Here is a 13149-nt window from a genome sequence, read left to right as displayed (position 1 = left end):
TGCTTTTCATGAGCACCAGTTAAGGACACATTCATTTATGGTATGCACAGGGAGATTAAGTGAATTGCCCAGAATCACAGGATGTTGAGCTGACCCCGAAACTAAAACTAGGCTCCCGGGCTCTGAAGTCGGCATTACTCTACATCCTCTCACCACTTTCATGGTTAGTAGTTGGTTCTGTTTTAGGCGGTGCTAGCAAGAGAAATGGGCTGGTGCAAGCTGCCTCCTAACGAGAGACCCGGCACTTATTTTATTTACAAATTAACGACTGAAAACAAGTTTGACTTGTCCAAACTACCCTCATTATAGGACAGTATACTATTAATGCATGTCAAAATCACAAAGCAAAAGACATGAAAAATAATGATTGTACATCTGAATGTCTTCTCTTAACAGATATGAATCACAGCCATAGTCATCTACCAGCCCCGGTCACTGTCAATGACGTTCCTCCACGTATTGCACTGTTGCTTGATAATGAAGAGAGCTGGGATTTTAATATTTTTGAATTAGAATCTGTTACACATAAAAGGTATGTACCTGTCTGCATACTAATGCTGCTGTGTGAAATACTGTAATTATGTGAATTGTTTGCTGCCAACCATCTACAAATATGGAATGCCAGAGATGAAATCTGTACTTGCTGGTGTAACCTATTTATAATGTTTATTTTAACAGGGAAAGTCCTCATTGTTGCATATATTTGGTGGTACATTCCTAATTACCATTCGATTTTGGCACTTGATGCTCAAGACAGTTGTGCGTCATGGTATTAGGTTACCTTCAGACGCTCCAATGCTTCAACTTGAGCTTAAAAGGGACAAGAGGTACATTCCTGGAGTATTGTGTATTCCATCGCCCTTTTTAGGGCTCGGCCTACGTCACCACTGCGTCAGCAGTGGGGCGGAGCTCCGAGCCGTATTGTTAGGGGGCTCAGAATAGTGGATACAAAATTCCTCAGTGCGCGAGATTTTTCGTGGTGTTCTGTGCCATCTGCATGGCAATTGGTCCTCTCACGGCTGTGTTTTTGTAAGGCTTCACGCAATAGGCCCTAGGAATTTTGCTCTCTGTACTTCCTGCATATTCCGTGCTAGAACGCGCATGAGAATGCATAAATTCCCAATTACCAGATGTCAAGGTCCGTTCACGCATTCACGACTCTGTAGTTTTCTTGAGCTGTAAGTGCGCGCATGCTGTCTCCCCGGCCAGGAGAATGCCATAAATTCTCAAATACGAGCTGTCAGAGGTGCTGGTAATTGAAGGCAGGTGCCAGGCTTTTCGCGCTTTTGTGCCATTGGGAAAGCCATCTTTCTTTTAACCTTTTAGTATGATTTGTCTATTTGCAGTGCTCATTACACAAACCTGTATTCATCGAAATCATACAATTATTGTACCTAGGCTACCATTTCATTTGCAAACACGCTGTCTTCATATTTAAAAGGTTACTCTAGCACATTATTAACAGCATCCACCACAATAATTTTAAAGTCCGTCCAAATATTACCACCAATGAAAACATTTTGCGCTGTAGCTGCAGCACTGTTTACTGCTTTCACCAATATACACCTTATTTGACAGCAATCAAGACCAGCCTTTAAAAAAAAAGAAACCTATTTAAATTCGACTGAATGCCACTGATGTTCAACATCAATTGGCAAGTACAGGATTTTTAAGGGTAGATGTTAACATCAAATGAAACGCACTGTTGTGCTGCCAAAACTCAAGGGGATGGTCACTGGGTCCAACCTTACCCCACCAACTCCCACCCAAAAATATACAATTTTAAACAATCTATGAAATATGATGATGTATTTTGGAGAGAGAGACGGCCAATGATGCTCGCTTCTCAGTGCACTTTCCTTACTGAAGCATAAAAGGGTCCACACTCCTTTGCATTAGTGAATAAAAGGGCCCCATTCAAGTCTATTTCGGAAGTAAACCTTGGATTGTGAGTGCAGAGTGCAGATTGTGAGTGCTGTTTGTGAGTTCAGAGTGCAGATTCAGAGTGCAGATTGGTAGTGCAGAGTGCAGTTTGAGAGTGCAGAGTGCAGTTTGAGAGTGCAGAGTGCAGATTGAAGATTCAAAGTGCAGATTGAGAATGCAGAGTGCAGATTCAGAGTGCAGTTTCAGAGTGCAGAGTGCAGATTCAGAGTGCAGATTCAGAGTGCATTGTGCAGATTGTGAGTGCAGAGTGCAGATTCAGAGTGCAGATTCAGAGTGCAGAGTGCAGATTCAGAGTGCAGAGTGCAGATTCAGAGTGCAGATTCAGAGTGCAGAGTGCAGATTCAGAGTGCAGTTTCAGAGTGCAGAGTGCAGATTCAGAGTGCAGATTCAGAGTGCATTGTGCAGATTGTGAGTGCAGAGTGCAGATTCAGAGTGCAGATTCAGAGTGCAGAGTGCAGATTGTGAGTGCAGAGTGCAGATTCAGAGTGCAGATTCAGAGTGCAGAGTGCAGATTCAGAGTGCAGATTCAGAGTGCAGATTGTGAGTGCAGAGTGCAGATTCAGAGTGCAGATTCAGAGTGCAGAGTGCAGATTCAGAGTGCAGAGTGCAGATTCAGAGTGCAGAGTGCAGATTGGTAGTGCAGAGTGCAGATTGGTAGTGCAGAGTGCAGATTGGTAGTGCAGAGTGCAGTTTGAGAGTGCAGAGTGCAGTTTGAGAGTGCAGAGTGCAGATTGAGAGTGCAGAGTGCAGATTCAGAGTGCAGAGTGCAGATTCAGAGTGCAGATTCAGAGTGCATTGTGCAGATTGTGAGTGCAGAGTGCAGATTCAGAGTGCAGATTCAGAGTGCAGAGTGCAGATTGTGAGTGCAGAGTGCAGATTCAGAGTGCAGATTCAGAGTGCAGAGTGCAGATTCAGAGTGCAGATTCAGAGTGCAGATTCAGAGTGCAGATTCAGAGTGCAGATTCAGAGTGCAGATTCAGAGTGCAGAGTGCAGAGTGCAGGTTCAGAGTGCAGAGTGCAGATTCAGAGTGCAGAGTTCAGAGTGCAGATTCAGATTGTGAGTGCAGATTGGTAATGCAGAGTGCAGATTGTGAGTGCAGATTGGCAGTGCAGAGTGCAGATTGGCAGTGCAGATTGGTAGTGCAGAGTGCAGATTGTGAGTGCAGAGTGCAGATTGTGAGTGCAGAGTGCAGATTGTGAGTTCAGAGTGCACATTGTGAGTGCTGTTTGTGAGTTCAGAGTGCAGAGTGTGAGTGCAGAGTGCAGATTCAGAGTGCAGAGTGTGAGTGCAGAGTGCAGATTCAGAGTGCAAAGTGTGAGTGAAGAGTGCATTTGTGAGTGCAGAGTGCAGATTCAGAGTGCAGAGTGTGAGTGCAGAGTGCAGATTCAGAGTGCAGATTCAGAGTGACTGGGTGCAGAGTTAGTGTAAAGTGACAGTGAGTGCAGAGTGACTGCAGAGACAGTGTGTAAGGGTGCAAGGTACACATTGTGTTAGTGTGCAGAATGAGTGTGCAGGATAAACAGTGTGTGACTATGCAGGGTGACATTGGGAGTGTGCGGGTGTGCAGTGTGTGAATGTGTAGGGGCATTGTGTGAGTGTGCAGAAAACACCACATACACCACACACACATACCACACACACTCACACCATACACACATACACCACACACACATAACACACACACAAACCACACACCTCACTCTCTCAACACCACACACTCGTCACCACTCACCACAACACACTCACCACCACACACTCACCCCCCTAGGCTCACCCCCACAGACTCACCACCACACACTCACCACTACACAGAAAACAACACACACAACAACACGCCCCCAGCCATCAATGAATGCTTTCACCAGGCACAAACACCAACAACCATCAATGTACGCTTTCACCAAAAACAAACATGACCATGCATCAGTGCCGCTAAACACTCACGCACACAACAAACAATGTCAGTGCAACTTTCACTAAACACACACACACACCAACAGCTGACAGTGCATCAGCCACTCTTTCAATTGGCACAATAATCAACAGCTGTCAGTGCACCATTTCACCAACCACACGCATTACCATCCAGCTCTGTATGCTTGACAGCCACACTCACTAACAGCTCTTACTGCACGCTACCACCAGTCATACACACCTTAAGCCACCACTACACGCTTCCACCAAACACACACACCAACAGCCATCACTGCACAATTCCTACAGGCACACACATCCACCACACATCAATGCACACACCAATTGATAATGCATCCACCAATTAATATTGTACCTATCGCACTATGCTGCACTTTACCTTTTAAAGATATTGCGTTAAAGTGCAGCATGCCACTATTGATAACATTCCAATCCAACACACATATCTCCAACACACACCACATGTTTCCACTCCAAAACACATGCCTAAAACACATTGGCATTTACAATGCCATTATCTCTAACTCAAACAAACCCGAGCCCTAATGCATTCCTAATGCTTGTTTAGATTTTGCTTCAGCAAGACATATGGTCTGTATTTGAAGCTAGAAGATTGGGAGGCAGTCCTAAAAAGGCCCCAACACATTTTATTTCTCACCATGAGACCCTCAGTAATCCCTGAGGTAGAGGTAAAAGAGGTCACCTATTAGCATTTTTACAACTTTGTAGATGGAGAGGAACAGGGCAATACATTGACAGTGGGCCACTCAATGAGATATATCACCCTTTATGGGTGTCTACACTCCATGCAGCTCTACTATTCCCATCCAAGGACTTTAGCCTGCACAATTTCAAAGACTTCACTTGGATTTGATGGGCCCAAAATAATATACACATATTTAAAACCTCATTAGGGCTATTGATGACATCATAAACAAGGGGTATTTATTTTTTTGCAAAACAGTTGTTATTGTGTCTGCTCAGGTGAAGAGATGAACAATTAATCAAAGTCCGTTGCATGGGAATAGATTAGGCTGGGAAAACTCCTCTGAGCTTGTCTTTGCTCTCTGGGTCAGTTTTATAGAAACCAGACAAGTAAACGCAATTCTGTATTATGATTAGAGCTCAAGCTCTAATGACTTCGGGCCTGATTTAGTCTCAGCGGAAGGGTTACTCCGTCACAACATTGACAGATATCCCATCCGCTGAAATATGAATACCCTTATAACCTATGGGATTTATATTTCGCCAGACGGGATATCTGTCACGGCTGTGACGGAGTAACTCATCCGCCGACATCTAAATCAGGCTCTTTGTGGCTGAGTTAGTGTTTGGCAGACAGGATATTCCAACGCAAATGCGACTGAGCACCCTGGCCACCAAAACTGACAGTCCTCCTGCTCTGTTGGGAGTCTCTGGACTGTCATGATTCTAATGCTGGCTCTTATTCAGAAACCCTGCATCAGCTGTTCTTTGCCTGTGGCCCGGGGGAACCCTGGGTTCTGCTAATCCTAATGAGAGGGGTCTACTGCTTTGAAAATTAAGTAATATTAACAGATTAATAAATTGTATATAAATAAAGAAGCAAAATGTGAAATTGAAGGCTACAAATCCAGTTACTATCCTCCGATTCAAATTGAGTTGTGAGAGCAGTGAAAGTGCAAGATATTGTATAGATGATGAGCAGCCACAGTTGAATTTAGAAAAGCTCCAACCTTCCCATTAAAAGGAAAATTTAGATTTTTTAAATATTTGTTTGCGAATTAAATATATTACTTCATCATTTGTATATTCATTTGATGAATGCTTGTCTTTTGTTTTGCGGTTCAAATAATCGATTTTCCTTTATTTTCTATTTGTTTTTTAATTATTTAAAAATCCCTTAGCTTTACCTTTCCCTTTCTTCTTTAACCTTTACTCTTCAATTATTTTATACCCTCCTATAACCTTTACCTTTAACCCTTATAGCTACCTGCCCAGTGCTTTTTCAGTCTCCATTGTTCTTCTTTTCCCGAGCTTATTTCCACAAGTTTTTTTATAACACATGGATATAGTACCAAAAAAAGACATGTTTCTAAGGTCGATAGGAGGATGACTTCATCTCAGTCATTGGTAATTACTCTAGGTCCCATACAAATCCATTGTTATTTTACACACCTTCCCACAAAGTATTCTGTACATCACTTTTTTGTATACTTCAGTGATATGGTAATGTGGCACTGTTAGAGGATTGTTGCTAGAATATGAATCTACCTTGAAAAAACAAAAGACAGAGGAGTTTGGCAAAACACAAACAGTTGATTTAATTAAACGCTTCGGCCAGGAAACAACCACAGAAACACAATTTAGATCTTATTTTAGAGAAAGGAATGCAGGCCTAGTCATGATGTTGTAAATCAGGTCACCTGATAGTGAATGCAGGTGGGTTTCGACCTTGTGTGGACACAATGAGGGCCAGTGGGTGGAGTGTCCAGATGTCCAGTTTGAGAAGCACATGATCGCTGCATGTACTGTGTGTGCTGTGCTCTGACTTGCTGAGACTTACTAACTTCATGTGGCATCTAACTATATGGTGTTTTGGGAATGCAAGCACCCCTCCAGCAATATGTGCTTAATTGGAGCCAATTTTCTGGATCCATTGTGGTGTTGCTGCGTATCTGTGGGCTCTAATCTGGGTTTTTCCTCTTCGCATATTTGTCCTGCTGGTTATGTGGCACCCCTCCTGTGATCTGTCAATCAGTAGCCTCAGGCCTAGGCCACAGGGCCTGTCTGACAACGTATTTCTTACTCGGGGTTGATGGAGAGGTCATCTCCGGGGGATTTTAATAACAGTGACTTGATCACGTTTTTGAATATACACATATCGCTTCGTAAACTGACATCAATGTTAACAGGAGGATTACACTGTAGCCAAGTGATCACACTGGACACACACTGCCAACTTTAGTGAACTACTTGCAGTCTGTAGGCAGTGAGAGCAAACTCGTAGTATAGCTGGGAGGGGGCTCTAACTGCACAACTATGTTAAGTGTGAGTGACAAGTTACTTCTGTGAAGGTGATTGCACTGTATGGCTTCACATATTGAGGGTTCTCAACATATTGTTGGGAAATAACACTGTTCCCAACATGGATGCTAGGGAAAGAACACTGTAGGGCGCCGCAAATTGGGGACTGTCCTGGCTTGTTACTGCTAGAAGGGAAATTACATTGTAAGGTGGTGCAGAGACGTTATTCAGAGTGAGAAATGACTGCTGTGAGGGAGGGTTTGTACTGTTTATCCCAGCTAAACATTTTCTCACACTAAGAAGACACTGATAGTTGGGATATTCCAATATAGAGTCCAGCTGTGAGAGAGTGATAGTGACAGTATACAACTCAGAATGAGCTCACAATGTATAGCGCAGACGAGATGAAGGAAAGACTGCTGTCTGAAGCGGACCCACACTGAGACGGTGCAGTTGAGATGGATAGCCTTCTTTCATTGTTGACATGACAATCACACTATCTGTGGGCTTTTAGGATGAAGCTTGCATTGCATGGCACTATTTGGACACAGTCTTACTGCCATACTGCATTGCAGATCAGAGAATCCAAGACTACAGTTTCCAGCATATATCAGAACTTCAAGTAAAAGCAAAGAACATGATCACCATGTCACTGGTAACCTATGTGGAATGCATTTTTTTGTGCGTAAGGTTTTGATTGGCTTGGTAAAAAAAACTTTCATGCAACTGTTCAGTAGCCAGTAAATAAAAATAACTATAAAAAAATAGATATCATAAGATAGCTATCCTAAAAAGAAACATTATTTGTATTCAGCCTACGAGTAAATCATTATGAATATTACAATCATTTGGGTTACTACTCAGTGATATTTAGTATGACTGGGACCCGCTCAAAATATTTTACAAGTCTGTTTCATTTACCAAAGTGACCTTTGTTTTTTCATCCCTAATATAAGTAGGAGGTCTGCCTTGCAGATGCTAAGTGCTTTATTTATTATGGTTAGCAGGTGATAAATCAGATAAGGGGTTATATGTATTGTAACAGTTTATGATCATCCAGACACACGTTTAAGGGGTTTATGAAATCAAGATGGTTTTGACAGTAAAAATCTCTGATATGTTTTAAATAAGGGCTATAGGAGGATTTTGATGTAGCATTTGAAGTATATTATGAATCATGATGTCTCCCAAAGCACTATAGCTAGTGTGGATTTCAGACCACTCTTTTCTTCAATCAAGGTAGCACAATCTTCAGTTATCTTCGGTCAACAATACAGGGGTATGGTGTTATGGATTGGGGTAATGAGTATAGAGTTATGGCGTTGAAGGGTTCGGTGCATAAGGTTTGAGGTTTCAAGTGTAGGGTAAAGGGCATACAGAGTTAAAGATTTGATGTATATAGTTAAGAGATACAGGTTTAGGGTGTAAGAGTTTGGATTCAAAGATTTATGGTTTAAGGGTATTTGGTAAAAGAATAGGGGGTAAGCCTGTGGGATTAGTAGGTAGAGGTAAAGATTAAAGGGTTAAGAGTACAGGGCAAAAGGTTTGGGGAGTAGCTGAAGGGCTTGGGGTAAAGGGTAAATATTTTAGGCTATATAGGTTAGAGGGTGAAGAGTTAGGGAGTTTTTGTTATTCCTGTTTATTAACATTTACAATACAGTAAGCAACAACCATAAACATATTGATTGTAACTAGCTTCCAGGATGCAGTAGATATATGTCTTTCTCAGTTCCGAAGTGCAATGTTATCTAATACAGCAGTTATATAGGAAACACCCTCCACTCCTTTCCTTTTATCTATACCGTAGAATCCCTTCACCCATTTGATTAAGGAGATCCATCTCTAGGAGAGTCCATTATTTCTGAAATCACCTTGCCAGTGTCAGCCAGATCCTCTCCAACTCTATCATCACTTTGAGTTAGTTGCATGTGCTGCTCATCTACGATCCCCCAAATCAAACAGGTCTTTTTTCCAAACCAGGACCTGCGTTGCTGAGCAGTGTACAGCTATCCACTGCGTAGCCAACAGGGAGCCAAGCAATTCCTTGCAGGTTTGGCATTTTATGACTTCCTTTTCCTCAATAGGTCAAACAGCCATATTTGTATGGACTCCCATACCAAAAAGTACTGTAGTACGCAACAATTCATTCATCACTTCCTCTCCTAATCCCACCTTAAAGGGGCGAGTCCGAGTCATATGAATGAATTCAGCCAACCACTCTGTGCCACAAATCCGCTGCCATCTTCATTAAGTCCGGACAGTCCTGAGGGACTCCCCTGCACATCATGAAGAGCTCGTGGCAGGAGTCCGGTCTGTACTTGTCCACAAGCAGGGAAGACTCCCAATAGGCCCCTCATCAAAGCAGCTGATTAAGGGCTGTAGCTGTGTTGCCGTATTGTATAGAAACAAACCAGTGGCTCCCAGTCCTTCCTTACAATGAGGGGAGTTTCAGGGTGCCCCATTTCACTCTACTCCTCTTACCTCCGTATACAAATAAGTTAAGCATGTGATCAAGCATCAAGCATGTAGCAGTTGGAATCAGGTACATAACAGTATGCAGGACATATAAACAGTAGGGAAGAAATACCATTGTGCCCTCCTATTAACTGTCCATAAATGAAATCTGAAGTTTATCCAAAACTCGTTGTAGAGGACCAGTCCTCTCCGCAATGCACCCACTTCGAGATCATGTGCCGCAGTCCAGCACAGATAGCGGTACTTCTCCTTTTCCCATTGCAGTCTTTCCCATTCCCCCCCCCCCCCATAGAACATCCTCTCCAGAGGGAAGTAGCGGGTCTTCGTCTTATTCATTTGTATGCCTGAAACTGTCACAAACTCTGCCAGTTCCTCTAAGAGTGAGGTCACAGACCTCCCCAGGTCATTAAGATAAACTAGAGTCTCATCTGCATACAGGGACACTACATGTGTCTTGCCATTTAGTTCAGTACCCAAGGCTCCCAACCTCATCCGCAATCAACATGCCATCAGTTTCACCACCATTGCAAACAGCACAGTGGACAGCTTGCATCGCTGCCTGGTCCCCCTAACCAGATTCCAAGAATCAGATACAATAACCCCAGCACACACGTTGGCTACAGGGTATGTGTTTAATTGTTGCACCCAACATAGTTAGAGCCGAACCCCATACCCTGCAGAACTACCCACATATACTGCCATCCCACAGTATCAAATGCCCTTTCTGAATCTATGGCTGCCAATCCAAAGTGAGCAGCAGTATTCTAGTGAGTTAATTACATGGTTGGGCCACATAATATTATACCTTGTTCTCCTCTTGGTGATGAACTCAGTTAGTCCGAGTGTATGACCGAGCAAATCGCTCCAAGTAGTCAGTAGGCAGAGCAGTTTCAAGTCTGTGTTTAGCATGGACAGTGGTCTGTGAAAGGTTAAGCAAGTAAAGTCTCATCCTTCCTTTGGGATAAGTACCATCACCACTTTCCTCAAGCTCTGAGGAAGGACTCAGATTTCCTGCACCTTATAGGCAAAAATGTGGGATGTCATCATTTGATATAGCTCCACCAGAAGCCATTGGCTTCCGGGGTTTTTCCCTGCATCAAGAACTTCAGCTCCTCTTTTAATTCCACCATCTCCAGTGGTCTGTCCATGATTTGACTCTGTTCTGCTGTCAAACTCAGAAGTATAGCTCCCAATGGGTATCAGCCCTGCTCCTCCTCCGAGAATGTGTAGGCTGCAGAGGCGCAACTAGAACCAAATTTCGGGGGGGGGCTAAGAAAAAATTTCGGGGGGGGGGCTGAACCTTTAATCGGTATGCAGAGTGGAGCTGCAGGGCCTCCAACAAGGGGTGAAACAACAGCAAGGCCTAATTACCATTCAAATGGTCTTTTAAAGACCTGTTAAACGATCGGGTGCGGCTCTGTGTGTGCCCGGGATCTGTCTCATCCCGGGCTGACATACACGACGGGGGGGGGGGTGGCTGAAGCCCGGTGAGTTCAATGGGTGTTGCGCGCCTGGTAGGCTGTAAATACTCTTTAAAAGCCAGGTTAACCTGAACTCTGCCTACAATATTCACTCCATCATTCCCTCTCAGGTGCAGAATATGGGTCTGCAGGCGGTCCCTCTTAAGCAGCTATGCCAACAGCCTCTCAGACTTATCCCTCTCGCAGAACAGCCTTTGTCTGTATTGCAGAAAGTTATTTTGATCCAATCTGTTTTAAGCCTCTCCCACCCATTGTTGAACAGTAGTCAATTGGCGATCATTAGGTCCTAGATCATTGTGGGCATCCAGCTGTGCATACATATGTTCTAGGTTAGTCAATTCTTGTTCTCTTTCCATACCCCCAAAATATGGGCTGTGAACTCTTCTGTCAATATCACCTCATAGGCCTCCTATTCCACTGACCTACTGGCTGCGGGACCCAGACTACCCTGAAAAATATGAGGTGAAGTATTTTCTATGTTTACAGAACACCCTATCTATCAACACATCCACCTCCTGTAGGTACCACAATGAGATATTGGACCTACCTACTCCCCCCCTGAAAGCACTGTGACAAGGAATGACAAGTGATCTGAAAGACATGCTGAGTGTTTAATACCTCTATGTCCTCCCTATGCAATTGAACATAATCTAGCCCACTGTTTACCCACTTGTACATGTGAATAGCATGAATATGTGTGATCTGCCGGGTGGTGGTGGCACAAAAAGTCAAATAAATATAGATCCTTCTCCCGATTCTTCAATTATATTTCCAAAATTATCTTAAGGCTCAGTTACAGGGGTGTTTCTCAAGTTGTTGGTCCAACACACAGTCTCCCGCCCATATGAGCCTTGTGTGCATGTCCAGAAATATTACCCTCATTATGTCTGGTTAAAATGTTTTGTTATCAACATTAGGGGTATAAGTGTTAAGCAAGCAAGTGTCAAAGTCATCCAGTACCCTAATGACTATCAAATATCTACCTCCTGGTTCCGAGTATAGCGCCTTCCCTTTAAAGGGGTCCCAGCAGTAATCCACGTCAATAATCCCCTGGCATAGTTAGAGTGTGTTGCAGCATACATAAAGCCCCTCTATTGTTTTCACCTTAGCTACCTCAGCATCCAGAAGCAGGGCTTCCTGCTACAATGCAATCTGCACATTATGCCGCCAACCCCCAAGGGGCTGTGTAGGACCTTAAGCCTTCCCCCACTATGGGGTGCAAAGGGAAACCAAACAAGGGCCAATCTTCCAGTCAGCGCCCTCAATTGCCACCTCCCAGTAGCCTGGAAGAGAGGTATCTCCTACCCAGCTGAATGAGTCAGCACTCCACCAGTATCATGTCCAGGTTACAACATACAAACTCCGGTGTAACCAGTCCTCGGAGTGCACCACGGATGTTCTCCTTCTCCATCGATTCTGTACGATCCCCCTGCTTTAATTATGGAGCATGAGTAGGGGTTCCATACCCCACCAAAGAGGACTTGTCAGCTCTGATTATTGTGCCATTGATTCCAATTGTTATCCACCTGGTCAGTTGGGGTCAACCACTGTGGTCTTTTCCGGGCTGTATCCTCAGCCGTTGCACTCCATGGAGAGTCCTTGATCTAGGCCCCGAAGGCCACCACTGTGTGAGCCCCAGCCTTGTCCCACACTTCTAACCAAGTCCATACTTCCTCCGAACTGTCGAAAAAGGGGCTCTCACCCTGTGCAAATACTTTCAAGTGGGCACGAAAGAACAGCATGTATTGCAGATTCAGTGATCTGAGTTTTTGGTTAACCTCTATATAGGATTTCCACTGCGCCTGAATTTTTTTAGTATAACCCGGATACAATGTGTTACGTTGGTTTTCAATCAACTGCTGCATAGTGTTTGAGGATGCACTCTATAGTTCAAGATGTGTACAATCAAAGCTCCTAGAGGTGCCACCAGGGCAAGATGTCCCATCTCTACGGCAAATGTTCCCAATAGTCCAGAGTGTTTCAGTTCCTGGCAACTCCACTCCTCCACACAACTCCCCGCGTTGGCTCTGGAAATCCAAGGAAGCAGAGGTTATTTCTACAGGACTGGCATTCTCAGCCATTTCTCCCAGGATATTTGCTCCCGTTGTGAAGGCTGTGACCTGCCCTTTCAAAGTCTTCACCTAGGCCTGCTGCTCTGCCACTGTGCCCTCTACAGTCTGCACCCTCTTGGTTACCTTGCACGATCTGCTCGCAATAAGTTAATGTCCAACAACACTATCACTATTTTGCTCTCTCCAGCTATTGCTTTTTTAGGGATTTTGCCTTCCTCATGGTTCTTTGGGGAAG

General features: G+C 44.0%; 1 protein-coding gene across 1 annotated transcript in view; it reads left to right on the top strand.

The window, feature by feature from the left end:
• PDE8B (phosphodiesterase 8B) overlaps nucleotides 1–13149 on the top strand; it is a 1129923-nt gene that overhangs the window by 1022896 nt on the left and 93878 nt on the right. Inside the window, exon 17 of the mRNA XM_086960753.1 lies at nucleotides 397–532. Within this exon, the coding sequence (XP_086816879.1) occupies nucleotides 397–532 (136 nt within the window). The remainder of the gene's footprint in view (nucleotides 1–396; nucleotides 533–13149) is intronic.

The sequence above is a fragment of the Lissotriton vulgaris genome, chromosome 3_1 (genome assembly GCF_964263255.1).
Source record: "Lissotriton vulgaris chromosome 3_1, aLisVul1.2, whole genome shotgun sequence".
NCBI lineage: Eukaryota > Metazoa > Chordata > Amphibia > Caudata > Salamandridae > Lissotriton > Lissotriton vulgaris.
This window is presented reverse-complemented; position numbering and strand designations above follow the sequence as displayed.